At 38.9% G+C, this 20,596-nt stretch overlaps 1 protein-coding gene across 18 annotated transcripts in view; it reads right to left on the bottom strand.

Annotated features, from left to right (window-relative positions):
* The window catches only part of Pum1 (pumilio RNA binding family member 1), a 121,895-nt gene that overhangs the window by 79,213 nt on the left and 22,086 nt on the right, over positions 1–20,596 (bottom strand). For all 18 annotated transcript variants that reach the window (XM_021262819.2, XM_013074319.3, XM_013074320.3 and 15 more), the window contains exon 3: positions 8,361–8,429. In XM_021262819.2, coding sequence (XP_021118478.1) covers positions 8,361–8,429 — 69 coding nt within the window. The remainder of the gene's footprint in view (positions 1–8,360; positions 8,430–20,596) is intronic.

Genomic DNA, 20,596 nt, shown 5'->3' with positions numbered 1-20,596 from the left:
AGGCCAGGGATGTAGCTCAGTGGCACAGCACCTACCTGGTAAGCACAAGGTCCTGAGTTCGAGTCCTCATACCCAAAAGCAAAAAAAAAAGTCACACCCATTACAATGATCGGATGAAGTCACCAAGTATATACAAGCCAATTTACAACTAGGGAGTCCATTCCATACAGCCAGCTGAGAGCAAAGGGTAAATGCAAACAGGGTCCAAGTATGAAAGAGCATGACATTACAAGTTTATATTTCATAAGTCCAAAGATTATAAGGGTTCCACAAACATCTACTTTTGGTTGCTGGGAATCAAAAAAAATAAAATCAAGGGATCAAAAAAGCAATCTAAGCAGCACTAAGAAGGATTTTATAACATTTAAATATTAGGATAGTCCTAAGTTAGGATTGCAGAGTTGGCTCTTCAGCTGATGACTAAACTCCAAAATACACAGGGGTTTCCCGTGTTCTTTACACAACAAAGAACACAGCAACCATTAAGAACTTCATTCTTAAAACAAGAAAACGAGGCACCAAAAAAACAGCAACTACATTGTTCATACTTTCATAAAAACAAGCCCTTCAAAAAATTAATATCCAGATACTGATACCATTTCAAACTTCATGTTATTTTGTTATGAATTAACCTGGGGACAAGTTCTGTACTAATTCTTTTACCACCTGAATCCACTGCAAGCTTTCTTTATACTTGCCCATTTCAAAGTATTGGGAACAAACCCAAAAGAGACTTCTCTACTATCTTCATAAACATTGACAGATTGACAATCAAGTATGCTCAGAAAATGACAAAATGTCTGATGTGAACCAGGCTTTTCTGCATGATACAAGAATATGTAAAGAGCACTATATTACCTCTTGTTATTTTTAAGTTACCTATAAATAAGGTTATGTGTATCTATATATTTACACACACATACACTATATGGTTTGATCTATAGCATAACCACATTCACATTATCATTGGCCTATAATAACTGCAGTATTTAAAAGCCCTCTGTGCAAAAGGTATGTTCCAGATCACTTAGGAAACCTGTAAAATTCATGAATAAAACAGTGAAAGCACTAGATTGTTTTATGACTCGTGCCCCTCAGATCCCCAAAGCAGGAAGCAAACAGCTCAACTAAGAACAGAAAGAAAAGTTCCCCTCAATATGGAATCAAATACTCAAACCCACCCACATATCAGTCAGCTTCCAGGTATTTTTAATTATTGAATTGACAAGACAAGGATCTCAATATACCAGACATAGAGCATCTCCCTTTTTTCATTCAGTCCAGGAAATGAACAGTTCATAGATATGGCTACTATGTGTACAGGGAATATGAATACAGAAGATAAACTATTTTCTCTACATTCCTTGCTAGGAGAACAACAACTTAATTATAATTCAAAATACAATAAATTAGCTTTGGTATTCTGGTTCTTATCAGCAATAAATTAGCTTTAGTATTCTGGTTATCAATAAAACAAGAAGGAATTACACACAATGTAGTTTAATACAAACTTGAAGAGGTAATGTAACCAAAAAATTCCAGTTTTCTAAACATTATGCCTCTTGTGTAGAGATTATAATGAAGATATGCTTCTATAACCTAACAGAGGGCCCAGAGAACATGTGCTATTGAACTAGTTACAACTATGTTAAATGAAAAATCTTTTACCAACTCTGCTTTTTTTTTTTTTTGTACTGGGGATCGAACTTAGGACCTTGCCACTGAGCTAAATCCCTGGCCCTGAAAAATCTTTTACAATAAATGCTTTATATCAGATTCAACTTAGATGGCAACAGCACTGTTAATTTATTATTCACCTTTCATACCTTATGTTTGCAAAAAGAACTATCAAATAATTCTAAAATGTACCTATTTGCAGAGCAGACAGAGTAACTATTTTCAGTTTTGTCTGTCCTTATCCTCTCCTCCACACCCCTACACTCTGAGGATAAAGAAAGTAATCTGAATGTAATGCACAACCAACACTTACTAAGTTGCACTGAGGTCCCTTCAGGGACAAGGATATCAACTTCTGGTATAAAAGAGAAAGTAAAGAGGAATCCATGCTTAGATAATATATTTACTGGTATATATGTTTGTTTGTTTGTTTTTCTATTTTGTTACCTGAAATCGAACTCAGGGCCTCACACTTGCCAGGCAGGTGCTACACTGCTGAACTACATTCCCAGCCCTGGTATATATGTTTTTCAACACAATACATTAAGCTATTACTCCTTGCAAAGTATATCATTAGCTGAGACTCCCGGTCACAACAAACGTGTACAAAAAAACAAAAAACAAAAACATGTACACAGGTCACTATATATAAAACAAATTAAGGGCATCAAATAATATAAACCACTTGCTACTTTAATTCCTTCCATAGCTTCAAGTTGGTGAGAACAAGAAAATTTTACAGAGGTAATCAAACTTAAAGCTGGATTCTGAATAATGAGCAGACACGATCTGCAGAACACGTGGCAGGAAAACTCAGGACTTAAGAGTAATAAGACACCGCCTGCTGCGCAAGCGCAAGGACCCAAGTTCGATCCCCGGTACCAAAAAAAAGAGCAATAAGACATCTAGGTTCAATAAATAGCTGGCTCATGATCCCTTAGCGCTCTAATTCTCCTCTCCGTATCTTTAAAAGGGCATTATAATATTGCAGGGCCACTGTAAAAAATGTAATGTACATGAAGTGATTAGCATAGTACCTAGAAAACAACATATGTGCAATAGTGCTGGCAACTATTATTTCTGAGCCTAACAAAAGAGAACTTGAACTGAATTTACACCTTGATACTTATGATCTTAGCTGGAGTCACCTGAACTCAGGACTCTTTTTTCCCACTTTTTAAAAAAATAGGAGGTGGAATCAGGTGTGGTAGCAATCCTTGTAATTCCAACACTCTGTGAAGCTAAGGCAGGAGGATTGCAAGTTTAAGGCCAGCCTGGGCAACTCAGTGACTTAGAAAGACCCTCCCTGTCTCAAAAAAATAAAAAATAAAAGAATGAATGAATAGATAGATAGATAGATAGATAGATAGATAGATAGATAGATAGATAGCATGGGGAATGGAAGAGGAAGAATTACATCCTACCTCCTACAATGCAAAGCCCCTGGGTTCAATCCTCTGTACCACAAAAGAAAAAAATGAATAATATCCCTCAGAAACCTACTGTGAGGTTCATATAAATAATGCTATCAATTACACCATGAAATTACATTGAAAAGTATAAATTATTACAGCTTAGTCCTCAAATCAAAGAATAACATTTTAGCCAAAAGATAAAACAGTAGAAATTTAATGAAGATAGATCAGGCAGTAGGTGAATCTCTCCCCTATTAACAAGTGTATATTTTTGTTGTATTCAATCATTCCAAGGCAAATCCATGTAAATAGTCATGGGTCTGCCTAGTCCCCTTAGTGCAGGCTATGAAGCAGATACTGGAATGAGTGAGACTGCACACAAATCTCAAAATGACAGGCCAGAATTAAGGAGTAGGTTCCAGATGTAGATACATCCACATTTCTAGGTGAGAAGATACCTTCCCCAATTTTATTACTCAAAAATATTCAATTCCAAAATTATTATGAGGTCCCAAGAACTTCCACAAACAATACTCATAGAAAAGTCATTTCACGTCTAACATCTCATTAACTTAATACAAGTAAGCCATTTACTAACATCTTGTTCCTTGATTCTGTTCAGCCTAGCTAGTTATGTTTTCCCTCAACTTTTAACCACAAGATGTCAAGAATTTCCAAAACTGAATGGTATTAATACACAGCTAATGGAATAAGGGACCATTTTTTTTAACCACTGCTATTTGTACTCAAAAGTTTAATATACCTTAAGGCTTTATTAATCTTTCCTCCCCACTCCAGCAAAGGCCACATGATCTCAGTGACAGACAATATACGTCCTTTCTAACATCCTATCCACTTTATACTCAACTGAGTTGCTTTACGGCACTTTGCTAACAAGTTCTTTCAGGACTGTGATTCTATAAGATCTCCTGTATCATATTTGCAAACATTTACCAAGGGTAGTTTTTTTCCTAAGACAAAGATAAAGGGCCACATATCTAAACATATTTCATTTATCCAAAAAATGAGATGATATTCTCTATTTTAACTACCTTGAAAATTGTAAAGCTCACTACATCTAAAATGTTAAGGAGTCTTAAAAAAAAAAACCCTGGTTTTTTCAAACTTAAAAAATTAAGCAGCATTAGGTACCTTTGTGTCAAAGGCTCTCCAAGTATTTTCCAATTACAGAGTAATTCCCTCTGCTATTTACAAATCCACGCTTGCTTCTCACCCCACCCCAGAGCCCACCCTGGGCTCAGGATTGAACCTAGAACCCTCCATACAATAGGCACTCCTTCAAATAATATGTGCTATGTACATGTACCAATGCCCCCACAATGAAAACAATCATTATGCACTGAAAACATGTACTAATAAAAAAATTTTTTTAATTAAAGTGTTAAGACATGCACTCTGCCACTGAGTTGCATACTCAGTCCAAAAATCTGTTTTTTAGGACATGGACAGTAATAATGTTGCCCTTCTACAGGTGGAGCAATTTAGGTCCTGCAAGATCATAAAGCAGCCAGGCATAGTGACACATGCCTGTAATCCCAGTATTAGGGAGGCTGAGGTAGGAGGATCACCATCGAGTGTGGGCCCACTCTGGACTACACAGCTCAAAGCCAGACTGAACTATATACTGAGACCCTATCTCAAAGCGAAGAGAAAGAAAATCATAAACTAAACCACTATAGAAACAGAGCAAAGAAACTCAAGTCAGTTAAGCCTCTCTCTCTGCACTACTACCAAGATATTCTCTTACAGACTAATCTTTTCATAATAAAGCAAAGCTGCACAAATACATGATGTTAAACTTTTCAAAAATTTTAGGTGAAAAAAAATTTTAAGATGAATGAAAGGAGTAAACAAGGAACATAGATTAAATATTTTTAATTTGTGGGCCTAATCCAAAGACACTTTCCTATCTTCTTCATGCTGCCTTTCTAAAGGAGGAGGCAAGTAAAACACTTGCACTATCAGTCTTTCAGCTAAGAACAGCTGCACTTCAGACAATCAACACGGTCTGAAAATGTATTTTAACTGTTATAAATTTGGATGGAACCAAGTCTCTGAAATCTAAAGATTCATACATTCTTATACATTAACACTGTTTCCTCTAGTGAGGACTCACACATGGGCATGTACACAAACACACATAAAATAAAATGCACTGTGTCTAGCTTAAAAGTCCATTAAATTTACTTGAAATTTTAGCATTTATATTGATAAACACTGTATTTACATACAATGTCTACTAGAAGTATTCTGTTGCTAAATAGGTTGAAAAATAATGAAATAATTAGAAGTTGTGTTTTTAAACTTACTTTTAAAAGATTGTTAAAACTGAGTGTGGGGGATAGGGATGTAGCTCAGTGGCACTGCAGCCTGCCAGGCAAGTGCAAAATCCTGAGTTTGGTCCCTGGTACTGCAAAAAAAAAAAAACAACCAGGTGTGGTGGTGCACACCTGTGATCCCGGCACTTGGGAGGCTGAGGCAGGAGGATCACTACAAATTCCAGGCCAGTCTGGGCCATATAGTGAGTTCAAGGCCAGCCTGAACTACCTAGCAAGACCCTGTTTCACAAACAAAAGAAAATAATAAAGTTAAATGTTTTGTCTTTCAATTATTTTTACAAAAAATATTGGTTTTACTTACTCTAATTAAGAGCACATGCTTTGGTCAGAATCCCAACTCCATTACAACTGTTAACCTGGGCAAATTAATTCAACTCTCTTGGCCTTTTCCTTATGTGGATAAGGAAACTGCTGTCTTGGTAGTACTGATGGGATGATGCATGCAAGCCACTTACATCAGCCTAATAGAGTAGTTAAGATATGTCCATTGCTATTGCTACTCTCTGGAAACTAGGGAAAGAAAGCAGAGTCACACAGTGATGACTAATGATGCTGTTTACTTATTTATGGGTGTCTGAGGAATTACTTACATATACCAAAAACAAGCACTCATGGAAGAAAAAAACATTTTTAAACAAAAGTTAACATTGTCAACTGGTCACTGAAATAAAATTTACCCTTCAAGTTAGGCACAACAGCACATGCCTGTACTCCCAGCACTGGGGAGGCTGTGGTGGGAAGATATGGAAATTGGGAGTCCAGCCTAGGCAATTTAGCAAGAGCTTGTTTCAAAACAAAAAATAAAAAGAGCTGTGGATATAGCTCAGTGGAACAGTGCCACTGGGTTCAATACCCAGATATTACAAAATAAATTTTAAAATAAATAAACCTCATCCTCTGTTAAATCTTATTCACTATTCCTTTAAAATTAAGGCTTAAGAGGGCCAGGGATTTAGCTAAGTGGTTCCACCGCCTGCCTCGAAAGCACAGGGACCCAAGTTCAATCCCCAGTACAAAAAAAAAAAAATTAAACCTTAAGAGATCATTAACTGGGCTGGGCATAGTGACGTATGCCTGTAATCCCAGCCCTCAGAAAGCTGAGGTAGGAAGGTCACCCTGAGTAAGAGGCCAGCCTGGGCTATATAGTGTGACCCTGTCTCAGACAAAATGGGCGGGGGGAGGGGGGGGGGACAGAGAGACAGAGGGACAGGGAGAGAGAGAGAGACAGAGAGAGAGAGAGAGAGATCACTAACTGGTATTTACAAAATATTAACAGATTATTCATATTTTGTATCTTTTAAAACCAATCTGGAATTAGCTATTTAGTGGCACAAAACAGGTTAGAATCAGGAGTGTGATAAGATGAATGTAGTTTTCCTATCAATTCTTAAATCTAACAAACCTGTTAATTTTCTGTTCAAACTTCTGTCACATAGGGTTTATTGACATACACTGTTTCAATATTAGGCAAGCACAGTTAAAACTAGCATACCTACCAATCATCTCTTAAAAGCCATGAGCCCAAGATGATAGGACACTGGCCTCTGTGACCACTAGATGATTGAGAAAAGTTGGAAGCAAAGCGACAGCTTATAACAAAGGAACAAGGAATTTCAGGCCAAAACCTCCAAAGATTTTAACTATTCACTGCCCAACCACAAAGGCAATCAATGAATGTTTGTTATAAACTCAGGAGAGGAATTAACTTTAATTTTGAATCCTCAGAACCTAGCACAGTGCCTGGATCAAATAAAATTTGCTGAAACAAAGAACAAACATATCTAATGGATGGTATACATACATGAGAAAAATAAAGTATGACAATTGTCCCTAATTTAAAATATTTGAATAGACAGGGAAGCTTTTATATATTAGATATACAACAAACAGAAGAGAAAAGCTAACTTACTCTCCAGAATGAAAGCCACAAATGCCCCACTGTGAACCTGTGACATCTTGAAGAATTAATTCAAACTGCACAAGGTGTCTTTATCATCAATACATGCTCCTTATCAACAACTAGAATCACAAGAAGTTGCCTTTACTTTAGCTAGCCATAATCTCCTTTCTTTTAGAATCACGGCAACCTTACCTATCTGTATAATGGGTGATAACAAATGTTTTTATAAATTTTAAACACTACAAACAAGGCAAAAGTCTTATTTCTGAATTCTTTCTAGAAGATAACTGATTCAAACTTCAATCTTCTGAAATTATTTGACCAGAAATCTAACAGCCACCCCTACCTTTACAACACAGCTCTAAATAACTTCCTTTTAAAAGGTAGTACTCTAGGTTATTGCAGGTTAATGCAATCAACTGTGGCCCACGCTTACAATCCTAGCACTTGGAGGGCTGAGGCAGGAGGGTCACCAGGAGTTCAAGGCCAGCCCCGGCTACATACTTCAAGCCAGCCTGAACTGCACAGCAAGACCCTATCTCAAAAAAAAAATAGGTAAATAAAATTAAAATACTTTATTTTTTTTTTAAATACGTTATTGACATATTCTGATAAGCAGCCAAACTAAGGCTCCCTTTTCCAACTGCCAAAGAACCTAACCACTGGAAAATGAGGTAAAGGTAAAGACATTTAATAAACATAAAATTAAAATATCTTTAAATTTTAATGCCTCAGTTTATAGCTGAATTATAATTTGTACTCAATATTTAATAATTTATGCTCGCATGTTGGTTGTTTTGTTTTGATCTTCAGCCATTAGGCAAAGTTAACATTCTTCCAATAATGATATACTTTTGGCAAAATTCTCCAGCATTCCATTTCTGTCATGAGGATGGCCAACAAGGAAAACCAAGCACATACTTCTGGAGACTAGATCTGGACACATTTGATGAAAGACAACCTTCCCTTAAAGACAGACCCACTTTTCTGATATTTCAGCTCACTCACCTCTCCCATTGCTCTTCCCTCCAGAGCAAGTGCTTGAAAATCATGATTCAGTTCATCCATAGAACGCACCTAGGTGTTGAGAATAGAGGAAGGAAAAGCTTCAACTCAGGATCTTGAATTTTACACACAACTGAAAAGCTTCATTTACATTCAAATACTGACAAACAGCAAAAATTAAGTGACCGAGATTAAATATTCACTTACCTTTCATCGTCATCAGGGCTCAGCAATGATCCCTGCTTTATCCCTCCCATTCCCTTTTATGTTCAAAATATTAAAAAATACATTCACATGACAACTGTTAGCTACTTTTATACATTTTAACTTAGGACAATGATGTTTGGAGGTGATTATGTAAACTGACCATTGCTAGTAAGTCAAAAGATCACAGAGCTCCATTCCAGCTGTGACTGGTATAAACTAGGGAACTCATCCCATCCAACCCACTATGTCTTCAGTAAATCTCATTGGAGCACCATGCATACTGTAACAGAGTATCCCAACAACTCCCCTAGGCCACAACACTCCCTGAAGTACTGGGGACTGAAACTAGTACTGCATGCTAAGAAGGCTCTCTTCCACTGAGCAACACTGCGGGGGGGGCCCTGAGACAGTCTCGCTATGAAGCCCAGGCTGGCCTCAAGCTTGCAGTCTGGCTGATTCAGGCTGACAAGGAGCTGAGATTACAGGGATTCACCACTGTGCCTAGCTCCAACATTTCTCCATAGTGGAAGATCCATGAGGGCTTCCAGGACCCCAAAACCAGAGCAGCAAAAAACAGCACATAGGGCCGGGGATTTAGCTCAGTGGTCCCGGCGCCTACCTCACAAGCACAAGGTCCAGAGTTCAATCCCCGGTACCAAAAAAATTTTTAAAAACCAGCACATATCCCAAACCTTACCTATCATTAAATGTACTCCTACTCACAGCATAACAATCTTTTTAGACTTCAACCTACTCATTTCTAAAGTTGTTACTAAAAAATATCAATATTGAGAATTAAGTGAAAAAGACTATTTAAAACAATTATAATTTGCCAGGTGCGGTGGCGCACGCCTGTAATCCCAGCACTCACAAGGCTGAGGCAGGAGGATGACCATGAATTCAATGCCAGCCTAGGTTACAAAGCAAGACATTGTCTAAAAAAAAAAAAAAAAAAAAAAGAAAGAAACTGTAATTCAAAATTTGGGGGTCTTGTTTTATGTGTTTTTTTGTTTTGTTTTGGTACCAGGGATTGAACTCAGGGCCTTGTGCTTTCTAGGCAGGCAGCAACATCACTGAGCTAAATCCCTGGACCTGTTTCATGTGTTTCTTGGAGACAGGGTCTCCCTATGCAGTTCAGGCTGGCCTCAAACTCAGACTGATCCTCCTGCCTCAGCTGGCTGAGTGCTAGGATTATAAAATGCAACCACACTTAGCTTTCAGTATTTTTATAATTCAAAAGTTCTTGCTCAGTGGCGCTGTGCCTGCCTTATAAGCGCAAGGTCCTAAATTCAATCCCCAGTACTGGAAAAAAATTCTTTGCTGTCTACTAGCCTTCTCAAGTATAAGCAGCAAGCCATCTCTGCTCTGAGGCTAGTCTTTGCCCATCCCTTAATAGAAGAATTTATTTAAAAAGGTGGGTCTTCTGCCTCACTGGAAAAGACTGCTTGCTGACTGCACAACTCCAAAACCCCCTCCTCTGATCACCACTACCCACTAAAGGTTGGTATATAATTTCTAGCAGTGAATAAATGCAAAGGTCAAGCTACAGCCAAGAAAGAAAGGGGAAGATTACACAGGGCATGGACCAAAATGCATTTGAGACTCAATTTAAAAATTTTATTACAATGTTGCCTATGTCACCCACCTAAGAGTTTTGTCTAAACCAGCACTACATAAAAATACTACTGCTTTAAATCACATATTTTTAGGCTAGACATAGTGGTGTTTGTCTGTAATCTTAGCACTCAGGAGGCTGAGGCAGGAGGATCACTGCAAGTTCAAGGCCACCCTGGGCCACATAGTGAAATTCAAGGCCATCTGAACTACACAGAGACCCTGTTTCTAAAAAATAAAAACAACAAAAAAGCTCAGGGAGGGGTCGGGGATTTAGCTCAGTGGTTCTGCCGCCTGCCTCGCAAGTGCAAGAGCCCAAGTTAGATGCCCGGTACCAAAAAAAAAGCCCAGGGGTGATACACACTGCCACTAAGCTATTAGCAGCTTTGGAATACAGACTAAAAATATAAACTTATAATACTCAAAATAAAACTAAAATACCATTTTACATAAGTTCAAAGAGGCAAGGTTTATTATTATGATATAATAGTTTCAGAAGGCCTGGAAATAGAAGCTACAATCACTTTACAATGTGATTACATTTACTGATAGATAAGTACACTAAATACATACGTTCCAAAACTATACATTAAAAATATAAAGAGAAGGAAAAATATATATATATAAAGAGAAGGGAGAATGAGGACAGGATGTTAGCTAGAAACTCTACAAATGTTATATGAAATGGTTTTGAACCATCAGGTCTGCATTAACATTTACAAAGCATGCAAATCAAATGCACAAAGGTCTATGTCTACCTCCTGTGGAATTTAATCACATACTTAACTAGAGCTAGACATTTCTTGGAAATCCAAAAGTCTACAAATACAGCTTTAATCAGAAATATTAAGAAGTATATTTATATCTCCTAAAAAATGAAACAGGAATAAAAGCAGAGAACTTGCATTATGCATTACTTACATAATCACCAAAATATATATATATTTTTTTGGTACTGGGGAACAAACTCGGGTCCTTGTGCCTGCACAGCAGGTGGCAAAACCACTGAGCTAAATCCCCAGCCCTCACACCAGAATAATCTTAAGCGACTATTCCCATTTAAGAGACAGGCAAACTAAGCCTCAGAGAACTGTCTTCTCCAACCACTGCTAAGAAAAGCACTTAAAATGAGGTATTAATCCATGTCTTTCCATTTAAAGTCCAATGCTCAGCAGGATGTGGTGGTATACATCAGCATTCTTAGCACTTATGAGGCAGAGGTGAGAAGAGACCCAAGTTGAGACTGGCCTAAGCAATTTAGCAAGGCCCTGTCTCAAAATAATAACAGTATGCTGGGCATGGTTCCACACACTTATAATTCTGGCACTCAGAAAGCCTGAAGCAGAAGAATCACCAAACAGCCTGGGCTACATAGTGAGTTCAAGGCCAACCTGAACTACACAGCAACGCCTTGTCTCAAAAAACTAAAATAATAATAATAATGAGAAATGTCCTTCCCATACTACACCAAATTGCCACCATGGCAGCCACAGAAGTTTGCACTCCCAGGGTTCTTTGAGGAACAGAGGCAAAATTGCCATCTGTTTCTGCTGTGGGCTTCTGATCAGAGTGTACCCTAGGCCTTCTATCCTTTGCTTTCCATTGTTTCCTCTCCTACCTTCAAATTATGCCCTTGCCAGGTGTGGTGGTGCATACCTGTAATCCCAGCCCAGGAAGGTTGAGGCAGGAGGATCACCGAGAGTACAAGGCTAGTCTGAACTACACAGTGAGTTCAAAGCCAGCCTTTAAAAGACCATGTCTCACAAAACAAAACAAAATACGCCCATCTAGCCAGGCATGGTGGCACAGGCCTATAATCCCAGCATTCTGGGAGGCTGAGGCAAGAGGGCTTCAAATTCAAACCAAGCTCAGACAACTTAGTGACTTAGTAAGAATCTATCATTAAAAAAAAAAAAGGGCCAGGCCTGAGGATGTAGCTCAGCTTAAAGACCATGGGATCAATACGGGGGGGGGGGGGGGGTCCCCTGTCCCTACAGCATTTCCTGTTCCTTTCTATGCTAGCTTCCTGTCATCATTCTCTTTCTCACCACTCATTTCTATTCTGCCCCCCACTTCCCATCTCACTCCCTTACTCTCTCCCCTACTGTACACCATAAGCCATTTTTCTACCACCTCTGTGTACCACCCTCTGCTCCCTATAGTCAACTGTTGAGAAAGAAGCCTCACTGAAGTTTCCTTTGCTAGCCCGAAATCCCATTTTTAAGTGTGGATCAACCCATAGTTGACTACATTGGAAAGACTAAGTCACTTCTTACACAAGAACTATTCAGGAAGTTCTTTGCTTATAAAGGGAGGTAGAGCTGATTTAGTCTTCTTCCAAGGAAGCAAAACTATCTAAAAAGAATGCTCAGGGATCAGTAGAAACCAAAGAATAAAGACATACATGAAGCTAGGCATGGTGGCACACAAACGAAATCCTAGCATGGAGAAAGGCCAAAGTAGGAGGATCAAAACCAGTCCTGCCGAAGCAACTTAGGGGGGGCCTATCTCAATAAATAAAAAGGGCTAGGGATGTGGCTCAGTGTCAGAACAGCCCTGCTTCCATATCCAGCACAGCAAAAAAAAGGAAAAAAAAGACACAGATGCCTGTCAGAAATATTTCAGGCCAATAACAAAGCAGCTTTCTCCATCATGAAGGAGAAAAGCCAACTGTCACTTTTTTTTTTTTTTTGGTACCAGGGATCGAACTCAGGACCTTGAGCTTGTGAAACAGGCACCGGAACCACTGAGCTAAATCCCCAGCCCCCAGCTGTCACTTTTAATCAGAGTAAACACTTCCATCACGCAGAACAATCCTTACAAATATTTATAGTCTACAACTCCTCCAAAAATCTGAGTGGCAATTTAGTATTAATTTTTAGTATTACTAACTACTTTTTCACTTTTGCTAATTATCTCTACTTGCATCTCCTTTGGCTTCACAAAACTATTTCTTATTTTTCTCTTTGGGCCATTTACCAGTATTGGAAAACTAATTTATCCCCATCCAGGGCTTTCTCTGCTGTTGGTCCTCTCTGTAAATATACCTCCCACTCCTTATGCCCCCCCCCAAAAAAGTGAGTTGACAATTTCAGTGCAAGATTTAATCCTGTATTCCTCTCTTTATTCCAACCAAGAACATCATTCATGTACATGATCTTTTCTTCTGAGTTTCCTTTTCTAGAGTCTACAACTTTTTTTTATGAGCTTCACACCTCCCTTTTCTTCTAACAGAGTAAGAACCCTAATTTAGAACATTAAGTTCAGTCAGACATGGTGGCACATGCCTGTAATTGAAGCACTCAGGAGGTTGAGGCAGGAGGGTCCCAAGCTCCAGCCTAACATGGGCAGTTTAGGGACTCAGTAAGATCTTGTATAAAAAAACTTTAAAAGGCTGGGATGCAGTTCAGTGCATAGGCCCTGATTCAATCCCCAGTATGACAAGGAGGAAAAAAAATCACTAGTTCAAGCCCACAATACTTGATCAATTTTCTTTTTTTTTAATCAGTAAGGTTATCTTTGAAAATTCCTTCATTCCTTGACTATTTCACTATGGTGTCCTGATTCTCCTTCCAGCTGTTTGTTTATTTTTTATTTTATTTTATTTTTTTGGTCTTTCATTCAGCCACTCTACATTATAGTCAAAAACAAAGAAGGGAGGAACAGGAGTAGAAGAGAAGACAGACAGACAGAGATTTGGACACAGACTGGAAGGAGCTAATAATTCAAATAGAAACAGATTATTTTGAGGTATAATTTATCAGTTTTTCCAAGGACATCATTGAACATTAAACCTCAAAGAACAGAATAAAGGAGACATCATCGTATACCATAGAATCCAGAGTAAAATCACCGGGGCTGGGACTGTAACTCAGCAGTAGAACCCTGGCAAGGCATGCAAGAGATCATGGCGCCGTTTGTTCCCCAGCAGTTTAAAAAAAAAAAAGTATTTTTTTTACTAAAAAACAACAGGGTTTGATATTTGATAGCATGCTAACCTGGTTCATGCCCTTGCTCTGTTGTCATTCCTGTCCTTGGATTATTGTTCCTTAATTGCTCAGTGTGCATTTACAATGACACTGGCCGGTTTAAACGGTTTCTGAACTTTTTTTTTGGTACTAGGGACTGAACCCAGGGCCTTTGCACTGAGCTATATTCCAAGTCCATTTTTATAAGACAGGGACTCACTAAATGGCTATGTTGCTGGGGCTGGACTCAAACTTCAGATCCTCCTGTCTCAGCCTCCCAGAATGCTGGGATTAAAGGCATGGACCACAATGCTTGGCATTTTTTGAACATTTTCTGTAAGAGGCAAGACACTTTACTGAGGAAAGATTGGGTTGGGGGTTTGAGATATGTACTTCAGGCTAATCGTAAACTCACTATGTAGTCCAGGCTGGCCTCTAACTCCCAGCAATCCTCCTGACTCAGCCTCCTAAATGCTGGGATTATAGTCATAAGCCATTACACCCAGGTAAAGAAGGGTAACTTCTTGATTTTTTTTTTTTGGTACCGGGATTGAACTCAGGTCGGTCCTTACGCTTGCGAGGCAGGCGAGGCAGGTGGCGGTACCACTGAGCTAAATCCCCGGCGACTTTTTTTTTTTTTTTTTGGGAGACAGTGTCTATGTAGTTCAGGCTAGCCTCAAATTCACTATGTAGCGGGCCAGGGATTTAGCTCAGTGGTTCTGCAGCCTGCCTGGAAAGCCCAAGGTCCCAAGTTGGATCCCCAGTACAAAAAAAAAAAAAAATTCACTATGTAGCCCAGGGTGGTCTTGAACTCACTGAGATCCTCCTCCTCAGCCTCCCAAGTGCTCGGATTACAGGTGTGTGCTACCTGCCCAGATTGATAAAGTCTCAATTCTTATTCTTACTGCCTCTGGCCACAAAGATCACTGCTGTAAAGAAAATAACCGGGTGTGGCACAATCCCAGCACTGGGGAGGCTGAGACAGAACTGCAGCCAGTTGGAGGGCAGCCTGGGAGAACAGAGGGAGGGAGGGGGAAAAAAAGAAAGAAGAAGCCAACACCATAGAGAAATGATGAACTAGCCTTATTGAATTAGGCCAAAAAAGATGTGTAGAGATATTTTAGTTATCAGTTTTTCCTTCCATTTTTATTTACTTCTATTTTATAAGAAAGGTCATCTTCGAACCTAAAATTTCCCAAAGATTTGGAGGATGTGCCCATTATCTTGTTTCAAGAATAACCTGAAGAATAAGCAGAAGCTGGCAGTCAATGCAGCAAAGAGAAAGAAAGAACATGCTACCCAGGCATGATGGCATGTACCAGTAATCCTAGCACTTGGGAGGCTGAGGCAGGAGGATTGCTGCAAGTTCAAGGCCAGCCCAGCCTGAACTACATCGCAAGACCCCATCTCAAATACCAAACAAAAGAAAAACAAAAAATGGGCCAGGATTAAGCTCAGTGGCATCACCCCTGCCACACGAGCATAAGGTTCTGAGCTCCATCCCCGGAACTGAAAAAAAAAAAAAAGAACATGCTCATAGAATATGAGACAAGATAGTGTCCCTGAAAAAGAGAAATATTCCCAGTATTCAAGAGCCCTCCCATATGTATTTCTTGCTCTGTGGTGCACAATGACCCTGATTTTTTTTAAATTAAATGCCCTGAAATTTTGCTAACTAGAGTGGACTTCTCTATACCTTGAGACTGCACTGAAACTGCATTTGCTAAATAAAACATCTATTTCCTCAATACAGTTGCCTTTCCATCTCCACACCTACTTTTGTTCTCCTGCAGGATTTTTCAAACATGCAAGCCTAGATATAATGACTCCATTTCACAACACATAGTCCTAGACCGGGCCAGAGATTTAACTCAGTGGTACCACTGGCCTCAAAAGTGCAAGGTCCTGAGTTCGATCTCCAGTACCAAAAAAAAAAAACCAAACATAGTCCCAGACCAATACATATAGAAGAGCTGGTGCCACAGTTCGTAATAGCTAAATCTTGGAAACAGCTCAAATGTCCATCAACCAAAGAAGTGCATAAAATGGATAAAGAAAATGTGGGTTTTTTAATATAATGCAGTACTACTATACCACAAAAAAGGATAAGCTTGAGACACTTCTAGCTAAATGGATGCACCTTGAGACTATACTGTTGAGAGAGATGAATTGGACACACATGAAATGGCATGAGGTTTCTCTGGTATGAGAAACCGAAAGTGAAAATAAGCACCAAAATGTGTAATAGATATGGGGAAATGGGAAGAAAATGTTCAAATGAGAAGGGGAACAAGAGAGGGGACAGGGAGAAAGGTAGGAAAGGACAAAAAAAGAGAAAAATATGGAAACAAAGCTTTTGTAAACAGGAGGAGAAGAGGGATTAGGAATGGGGAAAAAAATGGGAGGGGAGGGGAATGGGAAAAAAGCAGCAAGACATATCATGTACAGGTACAAATTTCCCTATGATGAATATAATCATTATATATAAAGTATACCAATAAAAAATGGAAAAAAATAAAAATAAAAGAGCAGACAGCAAACACAATTAGAGGAAAAAGATAGCAATGAGAAAAAACCAGACAAACAGGAGAAATCTGAGCAATGAATGAGAAGGGGAAATAGAATGAGAATTAACCTAACTTGAATTTACTCATTAAAGTGAAAAAAATCCTTTATATTCTACAGGTGTCTTCTGTTCCTTATATTTTTTATCATTAACATTACTCAAAAATACTTGTGATAGGCCCTGTCCTAGTCTTTGAAACATAGTACTATTATCCCCATTTTATTTATAAATAAAAACAAGGTCTTCTAGTTCTTTAAAAAAATATAGATAAATCAACACTTTCCTAATTATGGGGGAGGGAGGCTGGGAATGTAGTTCAGTAGTTACGCATGTTTTTACTTGCCCAGACCCCAAATTCAATCTCCAAAGTCCCTCCACCCCCTCCAACCCTAAAAAAAACCTCTCCAAGTGTGGTGGCACACACCTGTAATCCCAGCACTCTGGGAGGCTGAGGCAAGAAGATCACAATTTCAAGCCTAGCAAGATCCTATCTCAAATTTTAAAATTTTTAGATGCATGCTTTTTTTTTGGTACCAGGGATTGAACTCAGAACCTTGCACTTGCGAGGCAGGCGGTGGAACCAGTGAGCTAAATCCTGACCCTCGGATTTTAAAATTTTTTAAAGGGCAAGGGATGTAGCTCAGTGCAATGCCCTGACTTCAATGCCCATTACAAAAAAACAAAACAAACAAACAAAAAAAAAACCCTGCTATTCTTTTGGCTTGTCTGAAAACCCTATTACATGACCATATTTGTGAATGTTTCAATTATTTATTGTCAATAACAACACTAAATACACACTATAATGAAAAATAGACATTACTCCATTTTACATGAGACCAAGATTCACAGACTTGTCCAAAGTCATGTCGTTAATAACTCCAAGCTACTTTTTACTACTTCCTATTCTCACCAAAAAAGAACAAAAGTTCCAATACACCCGAGGCTAAACACCTGTTATTCCAGCCAAGTACTTAGTATACTATTTTTATTTTCACTTCCATGATACATAACAGAGAAAAAAATAAAGTCACCATCAAAGCTAGAATTAGGTTAAACTTTCATTTTTTATTATCACTAATCAAAAAAGCTCCCAGCACCTTTAGCTATTAAAGTAAAAGTTATACTATTAAAATTGCAAGCTATCTAGCTGGGTGTGGCGAAGCAAGCCTGTGATCTAATATTCTGGAGGGCTGAGGTATCAGGATCACAAGCTCCAGCCCCACTACTCATGGTGGCGCACTCGGAGGCTGTCCAAGGATTGCTGGAGGAGGACTGTCGCAAGTTGGAGGGCAACCTGGGCTTCATAGCAAGACCCTGTCTCAAGAAAAAAGTTCCAGGGCTGGAGATTTAGCTCCTCGCATGTGCAAGGTCCCGAGTTCGATCCCTGGTACCAGAAAAAAGAAAAAGAAAAAACTTCCAGCCCCACCTGGGCAACTCAGCAAGACCTGGTGTTAAAAAAAAAAAATTTCAAGGGCCAGGGATTTAGCTCAGTGGTTCCGCCACCTGCCTCACAACCGAAAGGTCCCAAGTTCAATTCCCGGTACCAAAAAAAATAATAATAATAAAAAAATGTTCAAAAGGGCTGGAGACGTAGTTGAAGTGAAAAGGTTCCAGGTTCAATCCTCAAGGAAAGGAATAAATAGATAACAGGAAATGAAAAGAGTTATAGCATATCCAGGGGCAGTTTCCACTGCTGAAGCACTGTTAAAAAAGAACAGAGACATGGGGCTGGGGATTTAGCTCAGTGGTTCTGTTGCCTGCCTCGCAAGCGCAAGGTCCCGAGTTTGATCCCCAGTACCAAAAAAAAAAAAAAGAACAAAGACAGGATGAACCTTCAGCACCCACATACCCACTGTTATAATAGCTAGTTACTTATTACTTCTTTACTAGCACTGTAAATTACTTAATTTTGATTTTTTTTTTTGAGACAGTCTCACCATGTAGTTCATGCTAGCCTTGAACTCACTATGTAGCCTAGGCTGGCCTCAAACTTGTGGCAATCCTCCTGCCTCCACCACCCTAGTGCTGGGATTACAGGCATGTGCCACCATGCCTGGCTGTTTTGTTTTGTTTTGGGGGTTGGGTTTTTGTTGGGTTTTTTTTGAGAAAGGGTCTCATGAATTTTGAATTATCCTCATTCTACTCTCTTTTTGTGTAACTTCTTCAAAGTTACACAGGCAGCCTAGCTCAATTCTGACTCTTACCCAGTGTTCTGTATTAGGGACCAAAATATGTTTGGAATACCTCAACTTTTTAAGCAATAAAAGCAAAAAATAATAATCCAGATCCAACCCAGCTACACTAGATAAAAGTCTGCAAGAACCCGAAAACTAAGGAATTGTACAAAAGCCCGGCCACCAGCTGCATATCAAAAGATATAACAACCCACACAGCCCATCTGTGGGCAAACACTAGGATTCTTCTCTGTTAATTCAAGGATGATCAAACGGAAATAAATCAACATGAGACCACGGAGAGAAAACTGCTTAACTAGGAAAAGGAAACCTCCTTATGTAGATCTGAAAGAAAGATTTCTAAAAATGATCTTCTATTGGATGCAAAAATAAAACATACACATAGATATATTTAGAAAGCTATTTAAAATCTTCAATAGAATGCAAGAAGCCAGGCATGGCAGTGCATGCCTGTAATCCCAGCACTCACAAGGCTCTAGCAGGAGGATTGCTGCCAAGAGTGAGATCGACTTGGGCTACACAGTGAGTTCAAGGCCGGCCTGAAATAGACTCTGTCTCAAACAAACAAACAAACAAACAAAAAAAAGCTTCTTGGCAATGCAAAAAGAAAGCTATTAACAAAACACTGGCTGAAGTAAGCAAAACTCATATATACATATATACATGTATATATGTGTATATATACACATACATGCCAGGGATGCAGCTCTGGGGTACAGCACTTGTCTCAAATACAAGAGGCCATCTATAGCCATATCCTGAACACACCTGATCTCATCAAATACAAGAGACTCTGAATTCAATCTTCGATCCTCGACACTGCAAAAAAGAAAATAGCCAAACATAGTGGTGCACACTTGTAATTCCAGCACTCAAAAGGCTGAGGCAGGAGGATAGCCACAAATTCAAGCCCATTCTGTGCTACACAGTGAAAGACTCGCTCAAAAAAACAAAAAAAAGATTCCATAGAAAATTGAATTACATTTAAAGGCTGGTTAGATTCTTGGGTGATCTGGGTTTTGTTTTTGTTTTGGAGTAATTTCATAATTTTCTATACTTTCCAAGCTTTACAATGAACATTTACTGATTTCAAAATTCAAAAATACATACAAGTCATTGTAATTTAGTTTTCTCCCAATGCTAGGCACTGAACCCAGAGTCTCCAGCAAACTAGATAAACACGCTCCCACTGAGCGACAACACCCCCAAACCTGCAAACCATTATTTTTTTATTGGGAAGATAAATGACATTCGACCTTTTTTTTTTTTTGAGACAGGGTCTCACTATGCAGTCCAGGTTGGCCTTGAACTCACAAGAATCCTCCTGCCTCAGCCTCCAAGTGCTGGGATTACAGGTGTGCACCACCACACCTGGCAAGACATCTGACTTTTCAAACATGATTCATGAAGATGCAAAATAGAATGAGTCCTTAGTTCATTTACAATATTGAAATACAAACTACATTCAGCACCAGTAAAAAGTATCTTTGTTTTGTTTCAGCCTATCTGCAAAACAGGATGATTACAATTCTAGATGTAAGGAATAAACATGGTACAGTAACAAAGGCAATCCACACTAACAACCTAACATTTCTCAGAGAAAGTTTCTCAAGTTGCACATCCATTGTTACTGTTGTAGTCCGGTATTACACTTTCAATACAGTTAACAAAGAAAATAAGAGCTGC

The sequence above is a fragment of the Heterocephalus glaber genome, unplaced genomic scaffold (assembly GCF_053883595.1).
Source record: "Heterocephalus glaber isolate CG9 unplaced genomic scaffold, H.glaber_assembly_v1.0 deba00001452, whole genome shotgun sequence".
NCBI lineage: Eukaryota > Metazoa > Chordata > Mammalia > Rodentia > Bathyergidae > Heterocephalus > Heterocephalus glaber.
The sequence above is the reverse complement of the archived record's forward strand: the minus strand, read 5'-3'. Positions and strand labels throughout refer to the sequence as shown.